Source organism: Mustelus asterias, chromosome 9 (assembly GCF_964213995.1).
Source record: "Mustelus asterias chromosome 9, sMusAst1.hap1.1, whole genome shotgun sequence".
Lineage (NCBI taxonomy): Eukaryota > Metazoa > Chordata > Chondrichthyes > Carcharhiniformes > Triakidae > Mustelus > Mustelus asterias.
Genome location: NC_135809.1, coordinates 4,898,579 through 4,916,035, shown reverse-complemented (window position 1 = coordinate 4,916,035; position 17,457 = coordinate 4,898,579). Strand labels below are relative to the sequence as shown.

Here is a 17,457-nt window from a genome sequence, read left to right as displayed (position 1 = left end):
TGTACAAGTCCATTTCAAAAACATAGAAACATAGAAACATAGAAACTCTATAGTGCAGAAGGAGGCCATTCGGCCCATCGAGTCTGCACCGACCACAATCCCACCCAGGCCCTACCCCCACATATTTTACCCGCTAATCCCTCTAACCTACGCATCCCAGGACTCTAAGGGACAATTTTTAACCTGGCCAATCAACCTAACCCGCACATCTTTGGACTGTGGGAGGAAACCGGAGCGCCCGGAGGAAACCCACGCAGACACGAGGAGAATGTGCAAACTCCACACAGACAGTGACCCAAGCCGGGAATCGAACCCGGGACCCTGGAGCTGTGAAGCAGCAGTGCTAACCACTGTGCTACCAAAAGGAGTCATTGAGAGGACAATGGATGTCATTTGTTTCTTGATAAGCTTACGCACTTCAGCGGGTCTGCCTGGGCAGTGGATTCCCAACACAAAGCCCTCAATATGGATGGTAACACTTTCAAAAGCTAATGGCCGGGACATTATCAGTCCTGAAATCAAAACCAGTTCCAGATGCCAGATAAATGTATTTTTTCAATCATTGTGGGGAAAGAAGGTTGCATTACTCGAGTGGCCATTTTGAAATCTCTACATTCCTTTGAGTGCTCAGAAGTCCTCAGTCTGCTGTTTAATATCCAACCAGTGAATACCAAGCAGCAGAACCCCAGGCTGTGCAACCTGCTCCTTAAAGCCCATCACTGCTGGAAGACTTCCGCCCGCCTCCTGTAGATGTGACCCAGTCTCTGCACCAACTTGTGATATCGGCACCAACTGTAAAGAGAACTCTACAACCCTGGTCTTCAGCTAGCTGAACTCCGGCTCTTGTGGAATGTTCTCCTTCATTGGCAGAGGATGTAGAATATAAAAGTGAGGATATAATGGTGGAATTGTATCCTTGCAACCTTCTCTCCTCTGAGGAATACAGCCTCAACTTCTCCAATCTTACATGGGGACATATGAATTAGGAGCAGGAGGAGGCCACTCGGCCCCTCGAGCCTGCTCCACCATTCAGTAAGAACGTGTCTGATCTGATTGTAACCTCAGCCCCACACCCCTGCCTGCCAAAAACCTTTCACCCCCTCGTTAATCAGGAATCTATCCAGCTCTGCCTTAAAAATATTCAAAGACTCTGCTTCCACTGCCTTTTGAGGAAAAGAGTTGAAAAGTCTCACCACCGTCTGAGAGAAAACATTTCTCCTCATCTCTGTCTTAAATGAGTGACTCCTTATGTTTAAACAGTGACTCCTATTTCTAGATTCCCCCACAAGAGGAAACATCCTCTCCACATCCACCCTGTGCATACCCCTCAGGATCATCTATGGACTAAAATTTCTCATCCCCGAACCATTTTTGTGAATCTCTCTGTAATGCCTTCATGTCTTTGGTGAAGCATTGCACCCAGAACTAGACACAATAGTCTAGTTGAGTCTGAGCCAGTGATCTATACAATTTTACTGTCACCTCTTTGCTATCATACTCTGTGCCCCTATTAATAAAGCTGTTTTTTATTCATTTGTGGGACATAGAATCATAGAATCATAGAAACCCTACAGTACAGAAAGAGGCCATTCGGCCCATCGAGTCTGCACCGACCACAATCCCACCCAGACCCTACCCCCACATCCCTACATATTTTACCCGCTAATCCCTCTAATCTATGCATCCCAGGACACTAAGGGGCAATTTTAGCATGGCCAATCAACCTAACCCGTTTTGTGGCAGGTAGGTCGTGCCTTACTAACCTTATTGAGTTTTTTGAGAAAGTGACCAAGGAGGTGGATGGGGGCAAGGCAGTGGACGTGGTATATATGGATTTTAGTAAGGCGTTTGATAAGGTTCACCATGGTAGGCTTCTGCAGAAAATGCAGATGTATGGGATTGGGGGTGATCTAGGAAATTGGATCAGGAATTGGCTAGCGGATAGGAAACAGAGGGTGGTGGTTGATAGTAAATATTCATCATGGAGTGCGGTTACAAGTGGTGTACCTCAGGGATCTGTTTTGGGGCCACTGCTGTTTGTAATATTTATTAATGATCTGGATGAGGGTATAGTTGGGTGGATTAGCAAATTTGCTGATGACACCAAAGTCGGTGGTGTGGTAGACAGTGAGGAAGGGTGTCGTAGTTTGCAGGAAGACTTAGACAGGTTGCAAAGTTGGGCCGAGAGGTGGCGGATGGAGTTTAATGCGGAGAAGTGTGAGGTAATTCACTTTGGTAGGAATAACAGATGTGTTGAGTATAGGGCTAACGGGAGGACTTTGAATAGTGTGGAGGAGCAGAGGGATCTAGGTGTATGTGTGCATAGATCCCTGAAAGTTGGGAATCAAGTAGATAAGGTTGTTAAGAAGGCATATGGTGACTTGGCGTTTATTGGTAGGGGGATTGAATTTAGGAGTCGTAGCGTTATGTTGCAACTGTACACAACTCTGGTGCGGCCGCACTTGGAGTACTGTGTGCAGTTCTGGTCCCCACATTACAGGAAGGATGTGGAGGCTTTGGAGAGGGTGCAGAGGAGGTTTACCAGGATGTTGCCTGGTATGGAGGGGAGATCCTATGAGGAGAGGCTGAGGGATTTGGGATTGTTTTCGCTGGAAAGGCGGCGGCTAAGAGGGGATCTTATTGAAACATATAAGATGATTAGAGGTTTAGATAGGGTGGATAGTGATAGCCTTTTTCCTCTGATGGAGAAATCCAGCACGAGGGGGCATGGCTTTAAATTGAGGGGGGGTAGTTATAGAACCGATGTCAGGGGTAGGTTCTTTACCCAGAGGGTGGTGAGGGATTGGAATGCCCTGCCAGCATCAGTAGTAAATGCGCCTAGTTTGGGGGCGTTTAAGAGATCCGTAGATAGGTTCATGGACGAAAAGAAATTGGTTTAGGTTGGAGGGTCACAGTTTTTTTTTAACTGGTCGGTGCAACATCGTGGGCCGAAGGGCCTGTTCTGCGCTGTAATGTTCTATGTTCTATGTTCTATGTTCTATCTTTGGACTATGGGAGGAAACCGGAGCACCCGGAGGAAACCCACGCAGACACGAGGAGAATGTGCAAACTCCACACAGACAGTGACCCGAGCCGGGATTCGAACCCAGGTCCCTGGAGCTGTGAAGCAGCAGTGCTAACCACTGTGCTACCATGCCGCCATCACTGGCTGGACAGCATTTATTGCCCATCCCTATTTGCCCTTATGGCTTGCTAGGCCATTTCAGAGGGCAGGTAAGAGTCAACCACATTGCAATGGCTCTGGAGTCACATGTAGGCCAGACCGGGTAAGGATGGCAGATTTCCTTCCCTAAAGGACATTAGTGAACCAGATGGGTTTTTCCAACAATCGACAATGGTTTGATGGTCATCAGTAGATTCTTAATTCCAGATATTTTTTATTGAATTCAAATTCCACCAGCTGCCGTGGCGGGATTTGAACTCGGGACCCCAGAACATTAGCTGAGTTTTTGGATTAATAATCTAGCGATAATACCACAAGGCCATCGCCTAGTTTACTGCATACCCGTTATCTCAAACTACGACCTTCAGTGACTTATATATATATCCATCCAGCTCCCTCTGCTCCTATACCTCGTTTAGAATTCTACCCTTTATCGTTTTTCCACATTCTTCTATTGTATTTATCACACTAAGTTGCTCGAGGTATTGGCCTAAGTCACACACGCAAGGTGCACACACATCGGGTTAGAACAAATCAGGCAGTTCAGTCACATTAGGGAAGGATGCAACTGAGATTTGGCTACTTCAGTAGATGTGGAATTAACTATTTTATATCTGACATTAACATGAAGACATGCCGATTGTCCAGAAAATGCTGGAAACACTCAGCAGGTCTGGCAGCATCAGTGGAGGGAGAAATGGAGTTAGCCACCGGTATTTTACAACTTCGCTCGGGCGAGGCTCATAAAATCCCCTCCGAGGCCAACAGAGAATTCCGTTCCGCGAGCCGCGCCTGCCCCGGGGCAGGAAAATTCCGACCAACGTTTCTGGTCTCTGACCTTTTGTCAGAACTTTTCGTCACTCCCTGAGTTCAAACAGAAGATCATTGACCTGAAAGGTGAACTCTCTCTCTCCATAGATACTGCCTGACCTGCTGTGCATTTCAAGTATTTTCTGTTCCGATTTCCAGCATCCACGGTATTTCGCTGTTGTAAAGGCAATGACATCTTGCTTTTGATGCAAGGTAAATCTTCCCCCAAAATCTTCTCCTAAATGACTGTGCACAGAATCCATAGAGTCCCTACAGTGTAGAAGGAGGCCATTCAGCCCATCAAACCTGCACTGACTCTCTGACAGAATGTCTTACCCAGGCCCTCTCCCCCACCCTATCCCCATAACCCACATATTTTTAACATGGTTATCCTTCTAACCTCCACATCTTGGGACACTAAAGGGCAACTTAGCATGGCGAATCCACCTAACCCGCACATCTTTGGACTGAAGGAAATCGGACCACCCGGAGAAAACCCACACAGATACGGGAAGAATGTGCAAACTCCACACAGATAGTGACCCGAGGCCGGAATTGAACCCTGGTCCCTGGTGCTGTGAGGCAGCATTGCTAACCACTGTGCCACCATGCTGCCCAAAAGAGCTCGTCCAGGATTTGAACTCAGGACCTCTCGCATGCTAATCCCTAAGAAATACCTTAAGCCGGGAATCATACCCCTAGACCAATGAGCCTGCATCAGACTAACAGTAGTCTGGTGATAGTCTGAATGGAGACAGCTCAGGGCTCGGAATAAAGAAAGTAAAGTTTATTTATTAGTCACAAGTAGGCTTACATTCACACTGCCATGAAGTTACTGTGAAAATCCCCTGTGGAAAGAAGCCTTGTATATCTGTATGTAGTCAATAATTGCCGGTCACAGAATCTCACAATCCGTACACTACAAAAGGAGGCCATTTGGCCCATAGAGTCTGCACTGACTCTCTGACAAAAATGCCTTACCTAGGTCTTCTCCCCCACCCTATCCCCCTAACCCACACTTTTCACCATGGCTAATCCCCCCTAACTTGTACACCTTTGGAGTGTGGGAGGAAACCGGAGCACCCGGAGGAAACCCACGCAGACATGGGGAGAATGTGCAAACTCCACACATTGAACCCCGCTCTCTGGTGCTGTGAGGCACCAGTGCTAACCATTGCACCACCATTTCACCCACAGACTCAATGGCTGGGATTTTCCACCCCACCCTTCCCAGCTGCAGCGAGCCACTGGCTGCAGGGAGGATCTTCCAGTCCCGCCAACAGCTATGAGCTCTCCTGCCCCACCACCTGAGAAGACACTGCGAGGGTTCGGCTTTGTCTGGACTGGAAGATGTCGCTGGTGGGATCCTGCCCTGTGCGTCTGAAACTCTTCCTTAAGCAACCGTAACAACAATGAGTCCTTTGTCTTTCTACATTATGAGCAGTTTTAGAAAAGGAGCCAGGCGGCTTTGAGCAAACAGGAAGAGGGTGAAAGATTATTTAATCACATGTTAAATCTGTATTAAGTGTACATTATCAAGAAGCACCTTTATTAATAAGTGGCATGGTGGCACAGTGGTGAGCACTGCTGCCTCACAGCGCCAGGGACCCGGGTTCAAATTTTGGTTTGGGTCACTATCTGGGCGGAGATTCTCCCCGTGTCTGCGTGTGTTTCCTCCGGGTGCTCTGGTTTCCTCCCACAGTCCGAAAGATGTGCTGGTTAGGTGCATTGGCCATGCTAAACTCCCACAGTGTACCCGAACAGGCACCGGAGTGTGGTTACTAGGGGACTTTCACAGTAACTTCATTGCAGTGTTAATGTAAGCCTACTTGCGACACTAATAAATAAACTTTAAAACTTTAACCAGGCAGATACCTGGTGAATATTAACAAAAGGGAGGTTTTTGTGATGAATCCACCTGCATTTTGACTTATTGTGCCACATGCATTTTTGTATATATAAGTTTTACTGTCACTGTTTGAATCTTGCTGAAATTAGATATATGTTACTGAAGTTTTTTGTCTGGCACTCATCAGGATGATGACAAGAATACCAACTTTCAAACTTCCCTCTGGTGGGGGAGTCCGGAAACAAAGAGGGTGAATTAGAGCGACGCTATTCAGCGATGATGTCAGGAAGCACTTCTTTGCACAAAAGGTAATGGAAATCTGGAACTCTCCCCAAAAATAGCTGTCAGGGCTGAGTCAGTGGAATATTTGAAATTTTTTGGGTGAGGGGTGTAGAGCTACGGAACAAGGGCTGATAAATGGAGTTGGGATACAAAGCAGTCATGATCCAATTGAACCGCAGAACAGGCTCACAGGGTTGAATGGCCTTATCCTGTTCTTAGGAGACAGGTGGAGGAAGGGAAGTGCTACTGAGAATACAACATTCCCCTCGGTACTATGTGCAGTTATAGAAACATTACATACCCTTTGTCCAGGCCTAGCCCCTTCCGATACCAGGTGTATGCTTGCCCCAGCTGTGGATTAATGGCCAGAAAAATCTCCATTTCTCAGCCAGGTCAAATGGTCAATGTCAGAAACTGTCTGTGCTGAGCGCTGGACTGTTTACATTCTGCTATCCCCACAACCCGCCAGTATGACTGTACACTGCCACTGCATGTTCCAGATCCAACACCACCATCTAGTGGAGCTGCAACGTTATCAGACATGGAGAATTTTCACTGAGAATCTCCTCCGAGACCTTCTGTTTGTTGAGGAAAATGCAGTTGTGGAAACAATAAAAAGTATTGTGGACACAACATTCAAAACCAAATATTAGTCAATGTGGTGAGGTAGAACTTTCAGCAGTTATTTGAAAAGAAGAACAAAGAACAGTACAGCACAGGAACAGGCCCTTCGGCCCACCAAGCCTGTGCTGATCATGTTGTCCTATCTTGACCAACCACCTGTATCCCTCTATTCCCCGCCTGTTCATGTGTCTATCTGGATAAGTCTTAAATGTTGCTAACGTATCTGCCTCAACCACCTCACTTGGCAGTGCATTCCAGGCCCCCACCACCCTCTGTGTAAAAAACTCCCCCTGCACATCTCCACTGAACCTTTCCCCCTTACCTTGAACTTGTGCCCCCTTGTAATTGTCATTTCTGCCTTGGGAAAAAGCTTCCAACTGTTCACCCTATCAATGCCCCTCTTAATTTTATAAACTTCTATCAGGTTGCCCCTCAGCCTCCGTCTTTCCAGGGAGAACAATCCCAGTTTATTCAATCTCTCCTCATAGCTAATACCCTCCATACCAGGCAACATCCTGGTAAACCTTTTCTGTACTCTCTCCAGAGCCTCCACATCCTTCTGGTAGTGTGGTGAATTTGCATTTATATAGCCTCCTTCACAGCCACTGGATGCCCCAAAGGGCTTTTCAGCCAATGAAGAAGTTAGTTGAAGGGAAATGGTGGTATTTGGGTTGTTACAATTTGCACAGATTAAGCAAGATCAGAGATCACAGCTTCAAGATTTGCCAGGTCTGATCTAGATGGAATGTCAAGCGCTGGTTCTGTCCCTGGGGAATAGTGAATCTCTGGAACAGACTGTCGTCTCGTGTGGTGAATAATTCATCTCTGAATTCCTTCAAGCAAGAGCTGGATGTGTCTCTGGCTGGGGAGGTGATCACGGTGTGCAGGAGGTTAGTGCTGAGGGGATTCAGGGACCACCGCATTGGCTGGACTAGTTTCCATTGCTCGGGGAGGGTTGGAGAGGAACTGTCAAGGATGTTGTACTTCAGATCAGCACATTTCCATTGGCCTGTACCACTGGTTAGGAGTTGCCTCTTTGATACCTGTAGCCTTCAGATTATAAAGAATTATATAGCATTTTAGCAACATAGGAACAGAAATAGGCCATTCAGCCCATCGAACATTCTTGGCTGATCATCCATTTCATTGTCTTTTTTGCCTCACAATCCCCAGATCCTTTTATGTTTTTGGCATTTAGAGATCTCTCAATCTTTGCTTTAAACACACTCAGTGACTGAGCTTCCTCTGCCCTCTGGGGTAGAGAATTCCAAAGATTCACAACCCTTTGTGGAAAGAAATTTCTCCTCACCTCAGTCCAAAGTGGCTTTTCCTTTATTCTGAAATTGTACCCCCTGGATATAGACTTCCCATGATGTGGAGATGCCGGCATTGGACTGGGGTAAACACAGTAACAGTTTTAACAACACCAGGTTAAAGTCCAACAGGTTTATTTGGTAGCAAATACCATTAGCTTTCGGAGCGCTGCTCCTTCGTCAGATGGAGTGGAAACCTGCTCTCAAACAGGGTACAGAGACAAGTTTGAGAGCAGGTTTCCACTCCATCTGACGAAGGAGCAGCGCTCTGAAAGCTAATGGTATTTGCTACCAAATAAACCTGTTGGACTTTAACCTGGTGTTGTTAAAACTCTTACTGTATAGACTTCCCAACCAGGGGAAACATCTTATCCACATCTACCCTGTCTATTCCTTTAAGTATTTTGTAAGTTTCAATGAGATCACCTCTCATTCTTCAAAACTCTTAGAGAATACAGGCCCAGTCTACCCAATCTCTCTTCATAAGACAGTCCCCCACTGACCCCAAAACAAATCTGGTAAACCTTTGTGGCAATAATATCCTTTCTGAGGTAAAGGGACTAAAACTGCTCCAGGTGTGGTCTAACCAAGCTCCTATATAACTGACTCACTACATTCCTTTAGTCTTTCTAATAGTTTGCTGCACCTGCATGTTAGCCTTCAGTGACTTATTGATGAGGACACCCAGGTCCCTTTGCACATCTGTACTTTTAATCTGATTTCAGAAATAACCCTCTGTATCTGTTCCTCCGACCAGAGTGGATTACCTCCCATTTTCCCACATTTCATCCTCTGGAAGCCACTTTGCCTCTTCCTTGAAACACACATTCCCAATTAGCTTTGTGTGATTTGTGAACTTGGAAATATTACACTTGGTCCCGACATCCAAATCATTGATACATATTGTGAACAGCGGGGGGTCTAAGTACTGATCCTTGTCGTACCCCACAAGTCGCAGCCTGCCAACGTGAGAATGATCCATTTATTCCTATTCTGTTTTCTGGCTGCTAACCAATTCTTAATCCATGCCAGTATATTACCTCCTCTCCCACTTCACAGCACAGTAACAGGCCATTTAGTCTAACCGAGTCTATGATAGTGTTAATGCTCTACCAGCCTCCTCCAACCCTCCTATCATCTTCTATTCCTTTCTCACTCATGTGTTTCTCCTTAAGCACATCTATACTATTTATTTCAACCACTCCCTGTGGTAGCTTGATGCATATTCAGAAGGCATTTGATACAGTGCCACACAAAAGACTTGTGAGAAAAGTTATAGCTCATGGAATAAAAGGGACAGTGACAAAGTGGATACAAAATTGGCTGGTGACGATTAATAACTATATTTTGGGCTGGAGGAAAGTGTGTAGTGGAGTTCCCCTGGGGTCAGCAGAATTAAGGGCCCCACGCACCCCGGACATTCTCTCTTCCACCTTCTTCTATCGGGAAAAAGATACAAAAGTCTGAGGTCATGTACCAACTGACTCAAGAACAGCTTCTTCCCTGCTGCTGTCAGGCTTTTGAATGGACTTACCTTGCATTAAGTAGATCTTTCTTTACGCCCTAGCTCTGACAGTAACACTACATTCTGCACTCTCTCCTTTTCTTCTCTATGAATGGTATGCTTTGTCTGTATAGCACGCAAGAAACAATACTGTTCACTGCATGTTAATACATGTGACAATAATAAATCAAATCAGTTTTGCTTTTCCTGATATATATTAATAATCTAGATTGTGGTGTGCAGGGGACAATTTCAAAGTTTGCGGATGACACAAAACTTGGAAATATTGTAAACTTTGAGAACAGTGTGGGTGGAACTTCAAAAGGACATGAACAAGTTGGTGGAGTGGACAAATAGGTGGCAGGTAAAGTTATATAGAGAAGTGTGAGGTGAAGCATTTTGGTGGGAAGAACATGGAGAGGCAATGTAGAATAATAGGTACAATTCTAAAGGGGGGCAGGAGCAGAGGGAGCTGGGTGTATCTGTGCAGAGATCATTGAAGGTGGCAGGACAAGTGAAGTGAGTACTTAACAAAGCAAACAGTATCCTGGGTTTTATTAATAAAGGCATAGAGTACAAGAGCAAGGAGATTATACTGAACATAAACAAGACACTAGTTAGACCTCAGTTGGGACATTGTGCACAGTTCTGGGTGCCGCACTGTAGGAAGGATGTGAATGCATTGGAGAGAGTGCAGAAGAAGTTTACAAGAATGGTTCCAGGGATGAGAAACTTCAGTTATGAGTCTAGATTGGAGAGATTGCGACTGTTCTCATTGGAGAGAAGAGGGCTGAGAGGGGATTTGATAAAAATGCTCAAAATCATGAAGCGTCTGGACAGAGTAAATAGGGAGATAACTGGTGAAAGGATCGAGAACGAGAGGGCACAGATTTAACTTTACTTATTAGTGTCACAAGTAGGCTTACATTAACACTGCATTGAAGTTACTGTGAAAATCCTCTAGTCGCCACACTTCAGTGCCTGCTCGGGTACACTGAGGGAGAATTTAGCACGGCCAATGCACCCTAACCAGCGCGTCTTTCAGACTGTGGGAGGAAACCGGGGCACCCGGAGGAAACCCACGCAGACACAAGGAGAACGTGCAAACTCCACACAGACAGTGACCAAGCCGGGAATTGAACCTGGGTCCTTGGCGCTGTCTGGCAGCGGTGCTAACCACTGTGCCACCGTACTGCCCCCGCAGTGATTTGCAAAAGAAGTAAATGAGATGTGAGAAAAAAACATTATCACATAATGAGTGGTTTGGGGTCTGGAATGTTCTGGAAGTGTGATGGAGGCAGGTTCAATCGAGACATCTAAGAGGGCATTAGATGATTATTTGAACAGAAACAATGTGCAGGGGTACGGGGAAAAGGCAGGGGAACGGAACAAAGTCATGATGCTCATTCAGAAAGCAGGCATGATGGGCCGAATGGCCAGCTGCTGCACTGTAACAATTCTGTGATTCTTACCTCTCTCCAGGTGAGGAAGTTGCTGCTGAATTCCCTGCTGGATTAGTGACTATCTTAGATTTATGGCACTAGTTCTGGTCTCTCCCACAAGTGGACGCAACTTCAGAACATCCACACGATCGAACCCTTTACCAGTCACCCCTCAACTCTAGGATTTGATGCCAAAGAGTTTTGTCCAGTTGCAGTATCTCAGATACTGAAAGGAATTTGGCAATTCAGAATGGATATTAAGCCAATAGAAATAAAATGTAACCTTTTCCTTTGGCGGCAGCTCTGTGAAGTTATAAAATGAATTTCAGGCTTTACCTCTGTGAGGAAATGATTGCTCTGAGCATTCTGAGTTAAGCTGTTATTTACGATGTGAAGCAGATCCCTGGACAAACTACCTGGAGAGTTGCTTATTATTAATGTCAGTGACCAGCAGTGTATACCTGAAAACTGAACCGCAATGATAAAGGAGCAACTTCTCAAATAAAAGGCAGCTCATCACCGCCTTCTCAGGGGCAATTAGGGATGGGCAATAAATGCTGACCCAGCCAGCGACACCCACATCTCATAATCGAATACATTCCTCTCTGCCAGCACTGAACTGGATCCTGAACTTCCTAACCCACAGACCCCAATCAGTAAGGATAGGCAGCAACACCTCCTCCACGATCATCCTCAACACCGATGCCCCACAAGGCTGTGTTCCCAGCCCCCTACTATACTCCTTATACACCTATGACTGTGCGGCCAAATTCCCCTCCAATTCGATTTTCAGGTTTGCTGATGACACCACCGTAGTGGGTCGGATCTCAAACAATGATGAGACAGAGTACAGGAATGAGATAGAGAATCTGGTGATCTGGTGCGGCAACAATAATCTCTCCCTCAATGTCAACAAAACGAAGGAGATTGTCATCGACTTCAGGAAGTGTAAAGGAGAACATGCCCCTGTCTACCTCAACGGGGACAAAGTAGAAAGGGTCGAGAGCTTCATGTTTTTAGGCGTCTAGATCACCAATAACCTGTCCTGGTCCTCCCATGCCAACACTATAGTTAAGAAAGCCCACCAACGCCTCTACTTTCTCAGAAGACTAAGGAAATTTGGCATGTCAGCTACAACTCTCACCAATGTTTACAGATGCACCATAGAAAGCATTCTTTCTGGTTGTATCACAGCTTGGTATGGGCTCCTGCTCTGCCCAAGACCGCAAGGAATTACAAAAGGTCGTGAATGTAGCCCAATCCATCACGCAAACCAGTCTCTCATCCATCGACTCTGTCTACACTTCCCACTGCCTCAGCAAAGCAGCCAGCATAATTAATGACCCCACACACCCCGGACATTCTCTCTTCCACCTTCTTCCGTTGGGAAAACGATACAAAAGTCTGAGGTCACGTACCAACCGACTCAAGAACAGCTTCTTCCCTGCTACTGTCAGACTTTTGAATGGACCTACCTCGCATTAAGTTGATCTTTCTCTACACCCTAGCTATGACTGTAACACTACATTCTGCACTCTCCTTTCTTTCTCTATGAACGGTATGCTTTGTCTGTATAGCGTGCAAGAAACAATACTTTTCACTGTATGTTAATACATGTGACAATAATAAATCAAATCAAAACTGAAAAAGAATCTGTGAACTGTCTCAATCTACAGACCAGCATTTATCACTCAGCCAATACCATTAACACCCAGACAGTGTAGAAATTCACTTGACCTTATCTGGCAATTTTGTTATTTTAAGCTTCTGTGGAAAATATCAGCAATATGATCAATGGGAAACAGGAGGAGACAGTAAGAGTTTTAACAACACCAGGTTAAAGTCCAACAGGTTTATTTGGTAGCAAATACCATTAGCTTTCGGAGCGCTGCTCCTTCGTCAGATGGAGTGGAAATGTGCTCTCAAACAGGGCACAGAGACACAAAATCAAGTTACAGAATACTGATTAGAATGCGAATCCCTACAGCCAGCCAGGTCTTAAAGATACAGACAATGTGGGTGGAGGGAGCATTAAGCACAGGTTAAAGAGATGTGTATTGTCTCCAGACAGGACAGCCAGCAAGTCCAGGAGGCAAGCTGTGGGGGGTTACTGATAATGTGACATAAATCCAACATCCCGGTTTAGGCCGTCCTCATGTGTGCGGAACTTGGCTATCAGTTTCTGCTCAGCGACTCTGCGCTGAGTCACTCTGCGCTGACTCTGCGCTCAGCGCAGAGTCGCTGAGCAGAAACTGATAGCCAAGTTCCGCACACATGAGGACGGCCTAAACCGGGATGTTGGATTTATGTCACATTATCAGTAACCCCCACAGCTTGCCTCCTGGACTTGCTGGCTGTCCTGTCTGGAGACAATACACATCTCTTTAACCTGTGCTTAATGCTCCCTCCACTCACCTTGTTTGTATCTTTAAGATCTGGCTGGTTGTAGGGATTCGCATTCTAATCAGTATTCCGTAACTTGATTTTTGTGTCTCTGTGCCCTGTTTGAGAGCACATTTCCACTCCATCTGACGAAGGAGCAGCGCTCCGAAAGCTAATGGTGTTTGCTCCCAAATAAACCTGTTGGACTTTAACCTGGTGTTGTTAAAACTCTTGCTGTGTTCACCCCAGTCCAACGCCAGCATCTCCACAAACAGGAGGAGAGGCAGGATAGAATGTTCCTGCCTTATACCCAGTGTGTGTGTGTGTGTGGGTGTGTATACGTGAGTGGGTGTGTTCCCCTGTGTGTGTGTATCTGGCTGCCGGTGTGTGTGTGTGTGTGTGTGTGTGTGTGTGTGTGTGTGTGTGTGTGTGTGTGTGTGTGTGTGTGTGTGTGTGTGTGTGTGCATGTGTGAGAGTGTGTGTGTGTATATGGGTGTACGTGTGTGGGTGTGTGTATGTGAGTGTGTGTGGGTGTGTGTGAGCATGTGTGTGTATGCATGTGTGTGTGTGGGTGTGTGTGTGAGTGTGTGTGTGGGTGAATGTATGTGGGTGTGTGGGTGTGGGTATGTGGGTGTGGGTGAATGTGTGTGGGGGTGTGTGGGTATGTGAGTGTGTGAGTGTGGGTGAATGTGTGTGGGTGTGTGAGTGTGTGGGTATGTGTGTGTGTGAATGTGGGTGAAAATGTGTGTGAGTGTGTGTGTGAGTGTGGGTGAAAGTGTGTGTGAGTGTGTCTGGTTTCCAACCTATAGCAGAATGAGGGCTATAACTAGAAAAAATAATTATTTAAGACTGGTTAAATCAGACTGATAGAAAGGATTTGTATTCCTTCTTTCTATTGAACTTTCTATTTATACACAGAACAGTAAAACAGCAGCCTGTAATTATAGAGCTGTATCTTCGTACATACCGACAGTCACCTGGCTGACACAGCTGTAGTAACTGGTTCCAGTGGAGAGGTTGTGACTGGCACTGCTCGACTCTCTGTCTGTAAAAAAAAATTTACAACCTTAAATACACCTCAGAATCTCACTTCACTCGAGCGTAAATTGCAATTCTTAATCAGACACAATATGTCAATGAATGTTTCTTTCTTTACGAAACCCTGTCATTCACCTATCGTCCCTGTGCTGCCCCCTCCCAGTGCGTAACTACCTAAAATTCCCATCCTTCCTTTAAAATCCCTTTCTGGCCTCAACAATCCCGATCTCTGTAACCTCCTCCAGCCCTACAACCCTCCCTATCTCTGTAACCTCCTCCAGCCCTACAACCCTCCCTATCTCCATAGCCTCCTCCAGTCCTACAACCCTCCCTATCTCGGTGACCTCCCCCAGTCCTACAACCCTCCCTATCTCCGTAACCTCCTCCAGCCCTTACACCCCCTCCCTATCTCGGTTACCTCCTCCAGCCCTACAACCCTCCCTATCTCCATAACCTCCTCCAGCCCTACAACCCTACCTATCTCGGTGACCTCCCCCAGTCCTACAACCCTCCCTATCTCCATAACCTCCTCCAGCCCCTATAACACTCCCAGTCCGTACCCTCCTCCAGCACTACAACCCTCCCTATCTCGGTAACCTCCCCCAGCCCTTAAACCCTCCCTATCACCGTAACCTCCTCCAGCCCTACAACCCTCCCTATCTCCATAACCTCCTCCAGCCCCTATAACACTCCCAGTCTCCGTACCCTTCTCCAGCATTACAACCCTCCCTATCTCGGTAACCTCCCCCAGCCCTACAACCCTCCCTATCACCGTAACCTCCTTTAGCCCTACAACCCTCCCTATCTCCGTAACCTCCTCCAGCCCCTACAACCCTCCCTATCTCCGTAACCTCCTCCAGCCCCTACAACCCTCCCTATCTCTGTAACCTCCTCCAGTCCCTACACCCCTCCCTATCTCTGTAACCTCCTCCAGCCCTCCCTATCTCGGTTACCTCCTCCAGCCCTACAACCCTCCTTATCTCGGTAACCTCCTCCAGCCCTACAACCCTCCCTATCTCCATAACCTCCTCCAGCCCTACAACCCACCCTATCTCCATAACCTCCTCCAGCCCCTACAATGCTCCCAATCTCCGTACCCTCCTCCAGCACTACAACCCTCCCTATCTCTGTAACCTCCTCCAGCCCTACAACCCTCCCTATCTCTGTAACCTCCTCCAGCCCTACAACCCTCCTTATCTCGGTAACCTCCTCCAGCCCTACAACCCTCCCTATCTCCGTAACCTCCTCCTGCCCTACAACCATCCCTATCTCCATAACCTCCTCCAGCCCCTACAATGCTCCCAATCTCCGTACCCTCCTCCAGCACTACAACCCTCCCTATCTCTGTAACCACCTCCAGCCCCTACAACCCTCCCTATCTCTGTAACCTCCTCCAGTCCCTACACCCCTTCCTATCTCCATAACCTCTTCCAACCCTACAACCCTCCCTATCTCCATAACCTCCTCCAACCCTACAACCCTCCCTATCTCCATAATCTCCTCCAACCCTACAACTCTTTGAGGCCTCTGCACTCTTCTAACTTTTGTCCATTCCTAACTCCCATCACACCGGATGGTGGCTGTGTCTTCAGCTATTAGTCTGAAATTCCCTCCTTAAACCTCACCTCCTTTAGGGACTCTGATTAAAACCCACAGCTTTGGCCAAGTCTCTATTCTCCCTTCACAGCCTTTTCTTCTTTGGCTCAGCATTTACTCTCTACTTTCTCAGAAGACTAAGGAAATTTGGCATGTCAGCTACAACTCTCACCAACGTTTACAGATGCACCATAGAAAGCATTCTTCCTGGTTGTATCACAGCTTGGTATGGGCTCCTGCTCTGTCCAAGACCGCAAAGAACTACAAAAGGTCATGAATGTAGCCCAATCCATCACGCAAACCAGCCTCCCATCCATTAACTCTGTCTACACTTCCCACTGCCTCGGCAAAGCAGCCAGCATAATTAAGGACCCCACGCTCCCCGGACATTCTCTCTTCCACCTTCTTCCGTCAGGATAAAGGTACAAAAGTCTGAGGTCACGTACCAACCGACTCAAGAACAGCTTCTTCCCTGCTGCTGTCAGACTTTTCAATGGACCTACCTCGCATTAAGTTGATCTTTCTCTACACCCTAGCTATGACTGTAACACTACATTCTGCACTCTCACATTTCCTTCTCTATGAACGGTATGTTTTGTCTGTATAGTGCACAAGAAACAATACTTTTCAGTGTATGTTAATACATGTGACAATAATAAATCAAATCAAATCAGAATTTATTTTGTTTATAATAAAAGTGGGAAATGGCCTTGGGATTTTTTTTGATTAGAGCAGTTGTTGATGACGAAGGTGCCCGGCGCAGACAGTAGCCTTGCCCTGTGATCTCCTTATTGGCACTTTTGGTGCATTCCAATATACAACAAGAGGACCTTGTGAATTCTTCGATTCTCTCAACACTGAACTGCGTGAAAATTGAAGAGGGAGTTCTGAGGAGGTGATGTGTCCCATGCGGAGCCTGACTAGATGGGAGCACTGGAGTTTAGGAATGATCTTCTAACGCAGACAACAATCCACACTCCTGCCCAGCAAGACTCCAGGTTGTGAGGACACCCTCAGAGAATTACTAATAGTTCCATTTTCACCATATTCCCAGGTGAGTGGTTAGTCGTGACGTACATTAGGTAAGTTGGGAAACTTCAGCAAAGGCCGGGATAAGTAGATCATGGAGAAAATGTTCAAATAGCTGCAGAACGATTAGGGAAATGGGTGCCCACTACCCTCTCCCCATAACTCCACACATCTATCCTCCTAACCTCGGCATCTTTTGATTTGTTTTGATTTGATTTGATTTATTATTGTCACATATATTAGTATACAGTGAAAAGTATTGTTTCTTCTGTGCGACACAGACAAAGCATACCGTTCATAGAGAAGGAAAGGAGAGAGTGCAGAATGTAGTGTTACAGTCATAGCTAGGATGTAGAGAATGATCAACTTAATGCAAGGTAGGTCCATTCAAAAGTCTGACAGCA

The 17,457-nt window shown here is 46.4% G+C and overlaps 1 protein-coding gene across 1 annotated transcript in view; it reads right to left on the bottom strand.

The window, feature by feature from the left end:
* Positions 1–17,457, bottom strand: part of LOC144499015 (anoctamin-4) — a 205,194-nt gene that overhangs the window by 176,439 nt on the left and 11,298 nt on the right. The window contains exon 2 of the mRNA XM_078221072.1: positions 14,358–14,435. Coding sequence (XP_078077198.1) covers positions 14,358–14,435 — 78 coding nt within the window. The remainder of the gene's footprint in view (positions 1–14,357; positions 14,436–17,457) is intronic.